We start from the raw sequence: 16,475 nt of genomic DNA on the forward strand, positions 1-16,475 counted from the left end.
GTCGTCACATTTTCAAATAATATTTGTTTTTTATATCTATGTAAGAAGAATGTGAACAAAAAGATTGTAGCACCATCTACAGTATGTTGACAAACTGTCAGCAGCACGTGTATTTGTCATTGTTTATTCCGAAAGTACATCCGCATATATACTTCAGATTTAAATAAAATATTTTTAAACTTTGAATATATAGTTGACCTTTGCATATATTCGTTTGTACATTTAACATTTTTACAAATAAAATTAGAATTTTCGATCACGATAATACCCTTTCTATTTTGCAATTGAAAAAAATGGTTAATTTGGAAACATATGAAACTGAACTAGAAAAAATTCGTCAAAATGCGCGCGAAAATAATATTTCTGAAAGTGATATTGACAAAATGTTAACAAGATCATTTCGAATTCTTGAAGCAAGTACAGAACAACGTGGTGTATCTTATTGTATAAAATTAATAACTACAATTTTATTTGTGATAATTGTATGTTTTGTTTGTTTTGATCAGCGATTCATTGCAGTTATGATAATGAGAAATTTGCAAAATTCTATTTACCCAGGTTTAAAGTTACTTAGAAAAATAGCTGTGCCTGTAATTCAACATTATCCTTCTTTATCTGGTGTGTTCTTATATTGTAATTTACTTTACAATAATTTTATATGAATCAATGTTTCTATAGTCTTATTTCATATCTTACTGTCTCTTTAAATATAAAGTTTCTTATAGGTAACAATAAGAATGCTAACACATTTGTTATTAATGTGTTATCAAAGCACACGAAAAACAAATTTCATATGATATTAATATTAATATAATGCTGTAATTAATAGTTTATTTAATTTATATTCTTTTTAGAATTTTATGATGAATGGTGTATATTGGAAAATCCGTACTTTTACGTAAATGATATTGACTGTTGGCCCTGTAGTGTTGTACACTTTGTACCTGATTTAACTGGTCACCAGATATCTAGATCCTTCAATCCTGGAATTCCTTATACAAAAACAGAAAATTTATCTGAAATTTCTTTAAAAGATGTAAAGCAGTTATTTTGGGAAAATTTTGATGTATTTGAGAGGGATGCTATGAAAGTACAGTCTAATAATTTAACTTACAGGTATTTTTATAATATAAAACATGACATCAAAATTATGATAAATATATTAAAAAAACTATTTTTAAATAAAGGAATGACATTTCAGACATATTCGAGATGTTATGAAAAGTAAGACGGATTTATGCTTGTCAGAAAACTTAGATAATCATATTACTTGGAGAATTAATCGTATGACTGCAGGACGAATTTTAAGAAAACTATTTCCTATACCTGTGGATACACCAATTTGGTGGGAACAAAGTACAGAAAAATTTATTTTTTTTGATGAACAAAAATCTCCACCATATGCTTTGGTAATATTTATTATAATTTTTCTTTCATACGAAAAATTATTGCTTGTACCTACTCTAAAGATAAAAAATACTATTTCATGTTTATACATGTTACTTACATCTATTATATCAGTGTTCATATAATTTATGCTCTCAAGAAAATAACCATTTTTTTCTGTTAATACAATTTAAAATTTTTAATTTTATAAAATTATCTTTCCATTGAACACATTATACTTCTAAATTAACAGCCGAACCCTGAGTGCAGCAATGTAGTACTAAGATGTACGACTGGTTCAAGATTAATAAAAATGGTAGCAAGTCCTGAATGCAGTGGGTCATGTGAATCTTTCATAGTATTATTATCTGCTGGGAAGATTTGTATGTATCTTAATTTGATAATTTCATTGTATAATTAAAGTAATTATATTTTTATTTTCAATGTTATATATTTTTAACATTTATTTACATTTACTTGAAATTATTTTTCAATTGTTATTATAAATTTTATTACAATGTTTTACTATTTAAACTTTATTTTTTTTCAGTATGGTACAATTGGTGGTATTGGCGACCAATTAGCCTTCCAGCTTTAAATTCTACTAATGTATCCCTTAGTTATATGATTTCTTTTTGCTAAATATTTTACAGAATCTAAATTATTTTTGTATAATTATTAGGTAGTAACATAAGTAATTTCAGCTGCAAGTATGGATGTATTCTAATTCTAAGAATTTAACTGTGACAAATAAAAGATTACTTCTGGTCAATTTAAATAAATACATTATTAAAGAATTTTTTCACAATTGTATAATAATTTCATTTTTTAATTTTATTCCTGTTAATTAAAGTAGGTTTTATGATAAATATTTCTGTGCAACATTTTATAAATAAAGATTGTGTATACATTAAAATGTAATGGCTATATGAATTTAATTTGTGCAGATTTTCTAGATGTGACGTTTTTCAACAATTGCAGTAAGAAAGAAAATTTAATCAATGTATTAGAGGTAATAAAATAATCTAGAAAAATATAAACAATCTAATAGAACTAGAACTATTTATAAAATTATAACGTGTAACGTGATTTTTAATTTTTTAATTATAAGTTCAAATATTTGAGGTCTCAATGGAAAACGGGGACTTGCTGTATATCTACAGATTTTTGTTTTTTGTACTGTCAAGTGGACGTTGCGATTGAACGTCCTTTCTGATAACTTATAACACTGTCACAGGTATGTTTTCTTATAGAAAAGAAATTTATACTGCTGTCTCATAAAGGACGAACGTTGTTAACTAATTATTTTATACAACCCTTTATTATTTACTAAACGTATGTAACAATATATAGACATATATATACGTTACATATTGCAATATGTAGTAATAGCATTTCAAAATGATTCAAATAACCAAAATAATAATAAATAAGAGCTATTGAATCAATACTTTATTTAAAATAAAATGCAATAGAAAGCTTCAAATAACATGAATTTTGATTCAAGTATTTCCTGACGAAATTATATTTCTTAAAGTTTGTTTTCCTCTAAGTTTATAGTCCCATGACATGTGAATGTTTTCCATTATGTTCCTCAATTGTCACTATTTATTAAACCGAGGAATGTTATTTATAGTTTATCTAACGAAATCTTGAATCACATAGAAATTGATTCAATATCCATAACAGAATTAAGACTAAATTGGGTTTCAATATTTTTTTGTATAATACTCAGCATACCGCACGTGTAAATAAGTGCATGCTTTCTGAATAAATAAATCATTTCTTAAATTCATTCCTAATGCTTAATCAAACTTTTCTTCTAATTTTTTCTTAAATAAAACAGGTACTAGTGATAGTACTGCAAAGACACACAATATTAAAATACTATTCCAAGACCATGCATCTGTCGATGATGTTAGATTTTGCAGTGTCTGGCCTGCTTGTATTGCAACAAAAGATGGTGGTGCTACTCCAAAAAATGTGCCCAATGTGAAAGGTGTAATAGGCACTCCAATTATAGGACTAGCAAGATTAATGAACCAGTTTGGAAGTAACGGAGTCATCCGAAGAAACAGCATATAATTGAAAAGATGATGTCTATGTTTCTTCACTGTTTGTGTCCATTCTCTTGCTTTTGTAGGAAAATACTTAAAGAGTAATTTCCTTCCTAGAAGCGATGATAGAAGATAACACAATGAGGCTCCTATTGCACTGCAGGTGCATACTAGAAATAATGCTAGAGGAAATGGAAAAAGAAATCCTGAAAGGATGGATAGAAAAATAGAACCTGGAATTGCAAAGGTTTGTAAGCTGTAACTGTGTTAAGGAAACTTTTATTAACTTATCCATATCTTCAAATTTAGCGAAAATAAATTTATAATATTCTTTGTTAAAGCAATTAGATATCAAAGGATACAAAATGTAGGTCGTAAACACTCCTGTTAATACTTCAAAGTAATAGAGATCTTTATATCGTCCTAAAAGTTTTCCCAGATTTTTAGCATCTTCGATATGCAATGGTAACTTCATATGTTGTCGTTCATTTCTGTAAAAGAAAGAATAAATTTAAATGTTTTTCTACATGAAACACATTTATTTTTATTTCTTACTCTGGAAGTTCTGGAAAACTAGTGTACACATAGAACAATGCTGATAACGATGTAACAAAGATTACTGTCACTGTTAGAACAGCTTGTCTAGTTGATACCTGTTTCGAGGAATCTGAAAATACATTTAATCAACGATTTAAATATTATAAGCCAAAGTTGTCAATCTGGGGATTTTGCAGAAGAAAAATTTAACTTATTACACAATTTCATTCTATTAATTTCGGAATATACGCTCGTTCATACAGTTGTATGTTCAATTTATATAGGTTAGAATATGCAATAGAATATGAATATTTTGGTTTACTTATGAACATATTGGAAATTATTCATTATTGAAATTATATTAGTTATAGGATTTACAATTGTCGTTCATATTTGTTGTAAAATTCATGTTTATCTACTACAAGATCAGAAGTGTGTATTTTAAAATGATAGAAATATTATTAAAGATTTAAAAAATATTTAATGAATAATGGGCAATAATAAAATTAATATAAGTATGAGAAATATTGATAATTGTTTCTAATTACTAACTAGACAAAGTTTATTTCAATCATCGATACTTGATGTTGAATTTCAAGGTTAGAATCCTTAAAATTTATATTTTTACGTTATCATATTCAAGTTTTTTGGTAAAAAACTGAGACAAAAAACATATATACATGTAAATATATATATTTATATGTATATACGCATAACATAAAGTATAATATTTTTTCTACGAAATCAATGATAATAGAATGCGATAACCATTAGTAATCAAAATTTCGGATTTAGTTTTCTTAAGACATTGACAACTATAAATTGTTTGAAAATAATAAACTTGATTTCATTGTTAGTAAAGTACATTTTAAACAACTATCTTACCGGCATTTTGTCTTATTCTAGTTTCCACGTTCATTCCTAGACCGTCAGTATTTCACTTGAAGCAAATTACTTGAAAATTCAAGATGGCGCAAAATTAAAAAAAACTATGACTTGTTTCGTTGAAAATTAAGTTTCAAGTTTTAAGTTACAAGTTTCATGTTTCAAGTTTCAGGTTTCAAGTTTTGTTTGAATTAATGTCATTTATTTTTTACGGTTTTAATATTAATAATCAGCCCATTGAAAACATGAAACTTTCAAATAAAATACTAATACGTAAAAGTATCTGTTGTTATTAATTAACTGCAAACATTTGCCAAGTTTGATATTCTCCTCGGTGTAAACTTGAATCCATTATTATCACGTTAATTGTATCACGGTCAATTATAAATTTTTATTTGAAATTTAACAATAGTGAAATTCATTATTGCACACGCTTAAGGATAATCGTGATAATATATTTCGGAAACTCATTAAAATTAGTCGATCCATTATTATTCAATATTTATTTATTTAATAGTTATAATGTATTTAATGGGTTTTGAAATGATTACCTTTGAATTGAATTTCTATCGAAATAAATAAAAGATAATTAACGTTATATCCATGTTGGTTTGACGTATCGTTTGAACTTCGGGTGATCGTTGACGATTAGAAAATCAATATAAAAGGATAAATAAGTATATTATTTATTTTCACAAGATTTATTTATTTATTTATTTATTTATTTATTTATTCTTTGAAAGGTATTATCTGCAGCAGGTAGTGAGGTTTAAAGCCATCACTACCTTTTTTCATTCCATCGCGTGGCTCCCTCTATCTTCTTTTATCTCCTTTCATCTCCAGGTTTCTGCGTGCATCTCTTTTCATTCTGCGTTTCTCTCTTTATCGTAAATTCTTCTCTTTTTAAGAGAAGATCGTGGGCGGAAATTAGAATAACCAGTCTAGCCAGTCGTGTTATAGTCAGCGCACGGTGTACATCTATTCGGTATCGAGTGGAGATTTTCCGAAATACCGCCCACTCTCTTTTTTTCTATTTCGTTTCGCTCGCCGAAAAACAGAATTTCTCTCGAGTCTGATCACCAAAATATAGAATAGAATTCGTGAAAGTTCTCTCGATCGAATATCCATGATTCCGTTCGAATGGAAAGCTCAGGTTTTTGCGAGTTCCAGATAATTTTTTGCTTCTCTTCCCGTTGATCGATTTTGGATATATCGATAGGATTGCGTCATGACAGGTCTGAATTTATCGAAGGCAGCGTACGTATATTTATATTCACGTATACATATGTATCTATACATATATGTATATCATATATTTTAATAAGTTTATTATCAGGATATTATTCTTTCTCTTCTACGCAACGTTCGAATAGCTCTCTATCTACTATCGCATTATCGTATCGTAGTTTGCACCGAACTCTCTTTCATTCCAGTCGAAGCTGTTGCATTACGCGTCACTGTTACAATTTTTATGCTTTTTCCTCTTTCCTTTTCGCGTGTCAGTGTTCAGCGTGATCACTCGAACCTTTTGCCGGTCGGACGTGACACACTGTCAATATTCTCTTCGCAACCGAATTTCTTGGCCATCGGTCCACACACACACACGCACACGCACGCACACACACACACAATTCTCGAATGCAACGATATTACCAAGAAAATTTCGAAATCGTAGGATAGTTGATTATCGGCTTAATTGGTGGTGGCTATCGCATCGAGTTATGCTAAGAAAACCTATACCGCCGGTTCTGGGAAATTCACGAGAGCGATAACCGATCGTTTGTCGAATTTCTTTAGCGTGGGACGGCGAAAATCTTGCCACGAGATTAAAAACCGGGAACGCTAAAGCGGCGGGAAATGTTCGTTTCTGGCACATTCGAGATAACATCGAAAATATCACGAAATGCTTTTGCTTTACTTTTAAGTATTCCATCGCACGGCGACCGTATGGAATGCCAATGAAACTCATCAATGGGATAGTATGATAACGCGTTAATGGTGCTCACAATGGAATCTACGCGAGTACGGCGACCAAACTGTTTCTCTTCCGAAATCGAAACCTGTCAACTATACGCGTATTATTTTTATAGTACCTCTGCTGTACATTTTCACAGCCACTTTCTCAAGTCGATTACTTTTTCAATCGAATCGATTAAACGTCACTTTAGAAATATCTGTAATTTTAGTAAAACTGTTCGATCCTGTGTCCGACTGTTTCATCCCAGATTAGAGGATATCGCTTCTTCTTCGTTTGGACCATCAAGATTAAGGACATCGGGCTGTCTTGCATTTCAATGATGGTATATAGTGCGCGTATTGCGTATACTCGGTACGCAATCGAGAAATACGACTAGCGGAGGCGTGCGCATCAAATTTTAAACAGCGCGGGGGAAACCGCCACCGTACATAGAAACGTCACGCTTTCTATTCGCCTGATATAATCGGTCAGATTTCCGATCGTTTTATACTTTTCTCACCACTTGTCGGCTGTTTGGATTCACGTTGCATCTATCTACCGACAAATGTCATCGAATCCTTTCTATTATTTCTGTTTCGATAACACACACACACACACACACACACACACACACACACACACACACACACACGCACACACGTTTCTTCGCGCTTACGAGCTCCGGGAGACAAAATTGTCAACGCGAATTTTTATAGGTTATCTCGGATGAATCGTATTCGAACCGGTTCGGTGAATTTGCATTGTCGATGCTTACGATTATCGAGGTTGCGTCGCCGCCGAAGAAAATATTCTTATCGACGATCAGTCGAAACGAAGTTCGAAGAAAGAAAAAGAAAAATGGAGAAAAAGGTTCCAGTGAAATCACGAGCGAATCGCGGTCAATTGATTCACGTTGAAGCTATTCTAATACCCATGCGTACGCACACTCGTGAAGGTGTACGCTCTCGCGGTACAACTACGGATGTAATTACATCGCGAACGAACCGGAAGTGGAAACGGTCTGCTCGGTTTTTGCCGGTTAAATGGCTACTTTACACGCTTGATTATTTCAAAGAATCGACCGAGCGGCACGGAGATTCGCTTGTCGCATTCCATTCGATTTGGATTTGGACAGGCCTATTTTTTCAAACAGCCTACATTCCATGCTTTTAGCGCGTATCGCAGTAACGATGTCGAACGATTATTAAACAGTGTGCGCGAAAAGTAAGGTGACTCGAACTTGTCGTGTCTCGAACATATTTCCAGTGAAATTTTCTCTCGAAATTTCATTTCCAGTAACGAATTTGATTTTTAGCAACGAAGAAAGAACAATTATTTTCCATAAAAGTAGAAAATCTTGTACCATTGTATTTCTTATTTCTTATTTTATTTTATTTTATTTTATTTTATTTTATTTTATTTTATTTTATTTTATTCTATTCTTATCATTATTGTTATGAATCTTATCGAAGACTGTCGAACTCTAAAAATACCTGGAAGCTAGAGGAAAAATCGCCACGAAACATGAAAAAGGAAAAACGAAAAAGTTTCCACTCGAATTCTGTTCGCCGGTGGCGAGGCTGGTCGGTAACTATTCGGACACCGTGTATACGGGGCTCGCGGGGAAAGGGTTAACGCGTGAGCCAGAAGAAGGTTCTTCGCGCACACGAGTACACGTGCTGGATCGAATGAATGATATCTCGAGAGTTTGGCGTGCCAGTGTCGAACGTGTGCGTAATTCATTGAGGAATCACGCCGGGGACCCCGTCGTTCGAACGAACAACCGTCGCCTCTTCTTTGCACGAAATACTTTCGCGCCGGCGATATTTCCAATACGCGAGAGACACGAGGAAAAATCAGCAAATCGAATCGGAATAGTTCCCCGCGAAACCTGCGAGTCCATTGCACTCGTTCAAACCTGTTAACACGTTCACCTCCGCGGTGGTCACCGATCGCCGGAGCTTTCAGAGTCGTTTCAAAACAACATTGCAATTAGAGCACCGACTTTTCACAAGAAATATAATACGAAGGAGAACTCGCAACTGTTCGCTGGCTAAACCGAAACTAAGTCAACACGTTACGTTGACACGCCTATCAGGGAAAATGTAAAAACAATAAACTAAATAATAATCTAACAAGTTCGTAGCAAACGATCAACGATCGATATTAAGAATATTTCCCTTTGTTACGAAGGAACGAGTAACGCGGAGAACGCTGAAAATTTTCATGCCGGTCGATGCGCGTTAATCGTTCAGGTGTTTCGACACTATTGTAACGCTTTAATTCCGAACACGACGAGTCCTGATTCTAATTAATTCGCTTCGTTTAAGGCTGAATGCACGCTCGAGCTGGTTCATCGTTCGATTGGATCACGATTCTCTCGTGATTCATCGGATAAACGTTCGTTCGCGTTATCGCATCTATTTGCTACTTCTTCGATATTTTCTTCTACCTTCGATCTAGATTTCGATGTTTGTTTAATATTCGAGAAACCTTTATCGGCAAGGAATTATCGTGTCGGTTTTATCAGAAATGCCGCTGTCTTGTTCCAATTAACGGAGAAGCTAACGAGCGCGATATGGACGCTCCCATAAACGCATATTTTCTAAACTTTTCTTTAACCACCAACGAGTTCCAACTAACTCTATTCGAATCTTGGAAACTTGCAGTTTCATTGTACTTTAATATAGTATCGTTGCTATAAAAAATGTGTATAATTATAATTTAGTTACGTTGGCAAATATTCTACGTTCGACGCGAATGTTTTGATCGGAAAGAATTGTTCGGCGGCGGTAAGCGTGTCGATGTTCGTACGTATTAGAAACGAAATGTCTATCTACGTGCATCCACGGTGCACGTAAACGCTGCGCGGCGCGACGCGGCGCGACGCGGCGCGGCAGTAAGGCAGGTATCGTGGCCGCGTAAACGACGCCAGGAGTAGTCGCGTCTCGAGGCTGACGAGCGGACAAAAGAAAAGAAAAGAAAAGAAAAGAAAAGAAACTGTTTCAGGTGATGCCACGGGAGCCCGCGAGGGGATATCTGTTGACCGTGTTACTGTTATTGCTCGGTCTCCATAAGGCTGGCTGCTCGACATCCGCTCCTCAATATCCGGTCTGTAAACCGGGTCTCGAATTTTGGTCCGTCGAGCGTGCCACCTGTTGGCCTTGCACCAGATGCGCCCCTGAGTTCACCTTGAGCCCCTGCGCGATTTACAAGGATGCGATCTGCGGCCCGCTCCCGGCCCTCAAGCTCCATTGGCCCTTCCTCTCGACCGTCACCCCGAAGATGCTATGGAGATTTCCGGACATGGACCGCCAGCAGATCCGACAACAGTCGAAGGACATCGCCGATCGACCGGATTTCGAGGAGGACGTCGGATTGAAGCCCAGTGATCAGGTGACGGGACACCTTGTTCCACCGGAACTTTCATGGATCTTCCAAGATAATGCATTTTCGCTTTTCTTTCGGACCAATATCGATCTCGAATCTCTCTGTCGATCTATTTCAGTGGTGTCGTGGTTCTTAATAGGGGATCTATTTAAACTGTACTACTTTGTCTATTCGTAAAAAGAAGAATAAGAATATTCGTGCACGAACCGATTTACTTTCGTCGAATCCGAAAGTTGCTGGTAATTCGGAGGTTTCGAGGGAACTTTCCGGTACTGATCTCGATCGTTATCGAATTCCAGAGGACCAGCGAAACACAGACACGCAAAGCGTCTGGTTCGGGGGAGAGGATCCTGTGGGATTGGCAAACCGCCGCGCTGATCCTCGCCGTATGCGCGTGCATTCTGTTCTTCTTGGTCGCAGGATGCTCGGCTTTGGTCTACGCGAGACAGTGGCGTCGGATGAAGAAGAATTTCGAGCCAGGTAACGGATCGATTCCAAGCACTCGTTGGTATGCAGGACGAGTGGGTCCAAAGGGTACATCTAATTATCTCATTATCGCCGAAAAATAGCCTACCGAGATATGTATATGCTTCTGCCGTCGTACTTTTCTCCTCGAGCCATCCAATTTTCCAAATCCTTCGAATCGAACGCAACGGGAACGTATTAATCGCCGTTCGAAGATTACAATTTTCGATTGAAATTATATTCGATAGACTACCGATCGTTAATATTAATGTTGACCAAAGGATTCTGCGTCCGGAACGAAATCTCGAGGAAATCCTGCTTTCCAATTGGAACAAGTTCCCACAGGGTGTTCGCATCCTAGGATTTCGTCAAATCTGATCCCCCGGGATCGATAAGTCGATCGTGGGGAGGGATAAGAAGTCCTTTAAAATGCGAGGCAGATTTTCTTCATTAGAGGGCCGCTCACGACCTCTGCTCACCTTGGCTCGATCTATCACGCCCGGATATGACGTCTCGGGTTTCGATGCTTCTCGTTTCTTTCGTGATGCTCCGTTCCGCGTTTTCTTTCTACCCGTTCGCTAACCACGCCTCTGCCATTTCTAATTCTTTTGCTTTTCGCTGGACCCAGAATTTCGCAAGTTCCTCGAATCCAACCGAGGAGACATTTTTCCATATTAATAACAAATCGACGGATGCTAGCCTAAGTCGAAGCTGAAAATAATCGATCGATTACGAATAAGCCCAGCTATAAAAGAAGAGAAACAAAGAGAAAGAAAGAGAATTCGGCGAGGGGGTTGAACGTTAACGAAATGCGCGGTACATATTAAACGGGTCGATTCCATCGGCTCGCCGCGCGTTTTCTCGGGAAGCGTGCTCGTCGGCACCGGGGACGGGGAACAAAAGAGAAGAAGGGGATGCACCGCAGAGAGGAGGGGGAAAAGAGAGGGCTCGACAGTTCCGCGTAATGCTCGTTATGCAAATGCGAACAGTATTATTGTACAAACGTTCCTCGTCGATCGCAACATTGTTCTTGCCTCTGTTACGCGCGATCTACACACGCACGCGGTTTCCCATGGGAAGTAAAGCGGACGAAATCGAAACAATCAATTTCCATCGACGTCTTACTGCCTTGCTCGTTGAAGGGACCGGCAACTCGAGGATCGCTGCCGGTGTCTAACCAAACTATCTCGTATTTTTCGTTAAAAACCAAATCTATCTTGCATCGGATTCTTGGCTTTCGAGGGAAACTTTGCAAACTGGTGCGCGAAGTGTACGTCCAGCTCGCTTCGGGCGTTGTTCGAACGCGTTCCGGTGCAAATAGAACAGTTCCGGTATCGAAGATAGTCGAACGTTACGGAAGCGTATCTTTTATTCGAGTATTTAGTCGGTTGTTCGCGGGATCATTGGCTTTCCCCTTCGAGTGAGATCGTTCCTCGTTGCAATTCCAACATCTGCGAATCATCCCGCGATCGTTGGCTGTGCTGATGGACACTGCGTCTGGACACTGTCATTGTTTCCTGTATAGCTCGACTATTCGCGCCGTCTCCGGGCTAGGGGATCTAGAATTCTTATTATAGCTTGTTTTCGATCATTCTGCCGCGTGTACCTTCGATTATCGAGAAACGGATGAAACAGATTTTACACGGACGTCTCGCTCGAATCTGCTCGTTATTTATAGGCGTGCGCGGCTGATAGGCGTATCGTAAAACATTTCTGTAGCGGTGTTTGTCAACGTTTCGTTGTTTATCCGCTGCTCGAGAAACTGCTGCTCGAAAAATGCGAGTGTAACGCTGGTGTTGCTCCGAGTCCCGACGCAACGTTCGGCCGAAAAACATTTGAAAATATATCTCTCGAACGACGGTTGTCGATGGAATCGATGTGGAACGCGCGTTAAGGTCTCTCGTACGAGGATATCGTAACGGCAATTTGCAGTGGTGAGCGAACTGCGAGGAATTCGAAGTAGTTGGAACGCGTTAACTCTGCGCGGCCAATACCATTTTAAATATTTTCGGATACTTGAACGATTTCGGAGGGTCTACGCGGCTTTCAGTTCTGGAATTATGCGAGCCGCTAAGTACGAAAACAAACGGGAATCCTGCGTTCGGTTCCTGAAATAATCACTGGCCAATGTCCCAATTATCTTCTTCTTTGAATCGGCCATCGCGGCACTACGAACGCTTCTATTATTCGCCGAAATACACTGTCCCCGTAAACGAATCGTCTCGTTTGAAAAAAAGTTGCTCGTTATCGGTGCAGCGCGTTTCTCTGTTTATTAAGAAACTAATTTACGACAATGGGGATCGGGCAAGCGACTTGTTTATTCGTTCTTCGAATATCAACGCTTTTTTCCTCTTTCTTCTCGAAATGTTTATTTTCAATGCTGTAGTTTCGTGTTTTGTTATTTACATTAAAGGCAGCATTAAAGATTAATCGAGGCTCACGCGGTCCGACGAACGGCACGAGTGGAATTCAGGAATTTTGAAAGGTTTCTTTAACATTCCAATAGCTGAACGTTGATAAACGTACGATCGGTTTGATGCGGATTTCTACTTGACTTGCGTCCGAACTGAAAACAGAAGGTACTGCTGGCGTATCCAGTGACGGATCGGTAATACAAGCGAATGATCGCGCATTCGGTACCGTTCCATCGCTGGCTACGCTTACTAAAGGGGACTCCTGTTAGGGCTCATTACCTGATCCCACTACCAATGTTGTTCACCCACCACTGACAACAATTCATCAATATCCACCTGGACTCGTGCAGCTACTACTCTTCCATCTTTGCTATTTAGATGTATCGAATATACGCTGAAAACCGATTGGCTGTTTCCGTTTCCGTTTTCGTTTTCGTTTTCGTTTTCGTTTTCGTTTTCCTTTTCCTTTTCCTTTTCTTCGCTGCACGGTAGAATAAATTAGTCGAACATCAATTTCAGCTCGAACTTTTAGTTTCGCTTGGAAACGTAACGCGATACATTAGCAAATATTCTCAATCTTTAACATTACAATCGTACAACGAATCTTTGATCACCAGTTCTAAATGTAAACTAATTTTTCAAGTAGAGTGAATTTCATGGGCAAATATTTTTAATATGAATTTTTATCGCTAAACGAGTATTATTGTACCGGTGTCGAGGCGAAGATAGCATAGAGTATTGTAAAAAATAAATTAAATATTTTATTCGAATACTAATTTGAAGAAAAATTTGTTTGGATAATACGCAGCCCTGTTCGTTCGGCAAGTTTTCTTCTGTAGCAGGCAACGAAAAGAAAGCCAAGCTTTAGACTGGAGCGAGGCTATCGCTAGATTCATCTCATGGGGCCTTGAGAAAGCAGAACCGCATTCCATAGCCGTTCAACTCGCATTCCACCCTCGATAGGCCGTAGACACCATCGTGCCGCGCTCCCCAGCTAAATTGTCAATTAAAAACATCCGACCGCGGACGTTTTTCGTTCGATTGTCAAATGCGAACAATTTTCATCGGGAACGTTTATTTCTCTTTGACAGAACCAACAAAATTCACCTTGAAAATATTCCCTTCCAACAATTTACAGAATATTTAAACAATATAAAATATACATATATATATATATATATATATATATATATATATATTGTTGTTGACTCAATTATATCCTTTTAATAAATTATTATGTTGGAGTCGTCGCTACACGAATTTCTTTTTATTCGCTTATTATTAGAGACGAATATTTAAATGATTTTCATCGAACTCGATGTGAATCGATGTGTACAATATATTGAAATCGTTTTGTTTCGTATACAAGTATAACTGTTTTCTCGTGCCGAAACTTCCAATGAAACAAGAATTTTCTGACTGTTACAGTGGGTTTAGAAGAAATCTCGACTCGACTGAATTTAATGGTGAAGGCGGAGCTGGCCGAGCTGGTTGCAGGTGCACCTGTGCACGCGGCTGATCCCGAAAGGCGGTGTCAATATTTGGAGAAACTCTTAGGTAAAATGGCTTTTCCCCGAAAGAATCTTTTCATCTCGAGGGAACCAAACTTCCAACCTTTAATCTTCTCCGATTTTTTCTTTTTGCCAAACGCGTGTACAAACGCGCAGCGGCGATTTTGAAAATAGCACGTTTCCTTGTACGAAACTCGGATTGGGAACAATCGAAATGGTCGTACATCCAAGTAATATTCTCATCGACAGAAACAATGAACCAAATAGAATTCTTTCTCGATATTCTAATCACCGGTGCATTCGTCGTAACGTTGAAATAAGTGTTACTCGTTTACGCTAAGATGATATATTCGATATTTAGTCGATTATACGTATATTAGAATAGTATCTATCCAACGTGTCGTCGGAAGAAAAGGCTAAACGTTGGAGAATAAAATAGGTTGGAAAAGTCGACGCGTTTTCGAGTGCCTTAGCTGAACGAGCTGATTAAAAGGCGAGGGTACAATTTATCCGGTCGCACGCCGTTTCGCTATACAGCGTTCGCCTCGAACCACGAGGAGCTGTAGGCGAAAAGCCTCGGTGCTCCATTGAACTAGGCAATGATGCTCAATGAATCTGAATGGCTGTCGTTTCGTTTTTTTCTTCTGCAGATCGGAAGAGGGAAACTCCCGTGATGGTCAGTTGGCCGGAAGTCACTGGGAATCTTTACATAGAGGAGGGCGAGCCTGCGAAAGGGAAGACTGTTCCGATCGGCAGAATTCATCGGAACATCGAGACGATGTTCAACCAGAAGAACAATTCCATGGAGCAATGAGACGGCGGAACGCGGACAGGATCGGTCGCCTTTTCAAAAAAGGCGTCCAACTGAAAATACATCCGGCGACAATTTGTATTTATATTTTCTATTTATGACCACGGCGAGGGACCTGCGTATTCGTGTCGTTCGATTGTAGAAATACGAAGACTGTACTCGTCGCATCGACGCGATTAGATATTTAATTATCTCGGACTTATTTTTTAAACGCTTCGGTATAGATTCTGTTACTAGGAAATTATACAATGTGAAATTTATCGAATGCCGCAAGTAGAACGACGCTCGAGTGCAAGATACTTCCGAAGATTAGGGGCAGTCGGATAATATACGCGTGTCGTATCAATCGACCGGATAACAGTTTTATTTGAAATACGACAGTGTAGTTCTCTCGATTCTCCATTCTTACATTGCGAATACTATTGTCCCTCAGGTATTTTCAACGCGGTGTGCGGGTAGAAAAAAAAAACGCCGAAAGGTACAAAACTATTATCGATAATTGTACGTGCGATATTTTGTATTATTTTTTACTAATTTAATAACTCCGCTCTTTTCTTATACAGAGTGGGACCATTAAACGTGAACGCCTGAATGTCTGTTGCTTCTTGGAGCGTTCGTTCGGATGGTTCGAATCTCGTCGGAACATCGTGTATCGTGTATCATTAAATTAATGGACACGTCGAAAAAATCACCGAAAACTGTGAAATTCTCTAACAATTCGTTTTCCTGCCACCGCGCAACTTTTATATGCGAGGAGAATATTTGTCCAATTTCAAGAACAGCAGACATTTTAATATTCGATTGTATAATCGTTTCGCTCTGTATAATTTGATATAAGTAAGTGCACGAACAAGGAAGACGACGTCTTCGTTCGAAGTCCCGGAGCTCGACTGTAAAATCGAGCGACGACCGACTCAGCCAATCGATTATTTATTTCTACCGACTAGTTTTAGAAACTGCCATTTTTGTATTATAACTTTGCGATATATGTGCCGAATAAATCAAGACATGACAATGACAAAGCTGTCTGGTTTACCGTGGCTCGTGGTTGAGGGTGAAATG

General features: G+C 37.6%; 3 protein-coding genes across 6 annotated transcripts; 2 read left to right on the forward strand and 1 right to left on the reverse strand.

Moving 5' to 3' along the window:
* Positions 1-28: 28 nt before the first annotated feature.
* Positions 29-2,183, forward strand: LOC116429255 (uncharacterized). 3 transcript variants are annotated; one of them, XM_031982013.2, is made up of 6 exons: positions 29-134; positions 507-618; positions 855-1,116; positions 1,202-1,409; positions 1,640-1,769; positions 1,937-2,183. In XM_031982013.2, the coding sequence occupies exons 1-6, from the start codon at positions 84-86 to the stop codon at positions 2,026-2,028; spliced, it is 855 nt and encodes a 284-aa protein (XP_031837873.1). In that variant the 5' UTR covers positions 29-83; the 3' UTR covers positions 2,029-2,183. The 3 variants fall into 3 exon arrangements, with proteins under 3 accessions (XP_031837873.1, XP_031837872.1, XP_031837871.1); XM_031982012.2 differs by lacking the exon at positions 29-134 and adding an exon at positions 278-413; XM_031982011.2 differs by lacking the exon at positions 29-134 and having other exon boundaries at positions 294-618.
* On the reverse strand, positions 1,894-5,022 carry stas (Transmembrane protein stas). The gene is made up of 4 exons (XM_031982014.2): positions 4,866-5,022; positions 3,999-4,110; positions 3,806-3,934; positions 1,894-3,699 (listed from the first exon to the last, which is right to left on the reverse strand). The coding sequence occupies exons 1-4, from the start codon at positions 4,897-4,899 to the stop codon at positions 3,192-3,194; spliced, it is 783 nt and encodes a 260-aa protein (XP_031837874.1). The 5' UTR covers positions 4,900-5,022; the 3' UTR covers positions 1,894-3,191.
* Positions 5,023-5,762: 740 nt separating this feature from the next.
* On the forward strand, positions 5,763-16,458 carry wgn (Tumor necrosis factor receptor superfamily member wengen). Of its 2 annotated transcripts, XR_012998134.1 has the most exons (6): positions 5,763-6,122; positions 9,832-10,218; positions 10,512-10,692; positions 14,520-14,648; positions 15,253-15,891; positions 15,977-16,458. XR_012998134.1 is itself a non-coding variant. In XM_031981826.2 (5 exons), exons 2-5 carry the CDS (start codon positions 9,835-9,837, stop codon positions 15,414-15,416), a joined length of 858 nt encoding a protein of 285 aa, XP_031837686.1. In that variant the 5' UTR covers positions 5,763-6,122; positions 9,832-9,834; the 3' UTR covers positions 15,417-16,458. The 2 variants fall into 2 exon arrangements, 1 of the variants encoding a protein (XP_031837686.1); XM_031981826.2 differs by having other exon boundaries at positions 15,253-16,458.
* The last annotated feature ends 17 nt before the right edge of the window (positions 16,459-16,475 follow it).

This window comes from Nomia melanderi, chromosome 3, assembly GCF_051020985.1.
Source record: "Nomia melanderi isolate GNS246 chromosome 3, iyNomMela1, whole genome shotgun sequence".
Taxonomy (NCBI): Eukaryota; Metazoa; Arthropoda; class Insecta; order Hymenoptera; family Halictidae; genus Nomia; species Nomia melanderi.

Coding starts and splice junctions, on each gene's coding strand:
- stas (XM_031982014.2), bottom strand. CDS start 4,899: ATGAACGTGGAAACTAGAATAAGACAAAATGCCG. Junction 4,111..4,865: donor TAGAATAAGACAAAATGCCG/GTAAGATAGTTG, acceptor ATGTATTTTCAG/ATTCCTCGAAACAGGTATCA. Junction 3,700..3,805: donor GTGTTTACGACCTACATTTT/GTATCCTTTGAT, acceptor ACACAGTTACAG/CTTACAAACCTTTGCAATTC.
- LOC116429255 (XM_031982011.2), top strand. CDS start 294: ATGGTTAATTTGGAAACATATGAAACTGAACTAGAAAAAATTCGTCAA. Junction 1,117..1,201: donor TCTAATAATTTAACTTACAG/GTATTTTTATAA, acceptor ATGACATTTCAG/ACATATTCGAGATGTTATGA. Junction 1,410..1,639: donor AATCTCCACCATATGCTTTG/GTAATATTTATT, acceptor CTAAATTAACAG/CCGAACCCTGAGTGCAGCAA.
- wgn (XM_031981826.2), top strand. CDS start 9,835: ATGCCACGGGAGCCCGCGAGGGGATATCTGTTGACCGTGTTACTGTTA. Junction 10,219..10,511: donor GATTGAAGCCCAGTGATCAG/GTGACGGGACAC, acceptor ATCGAATTCCAG/AGGACCAGCGAAACACAGAC. Junction 14,649..15,252: donor ATATTTGGAGAAACTCTTAG/GTAAAATGGCTT, acceptor TTTCTTCTGCAG/ATCGGAAGAGGGAAACTCCC.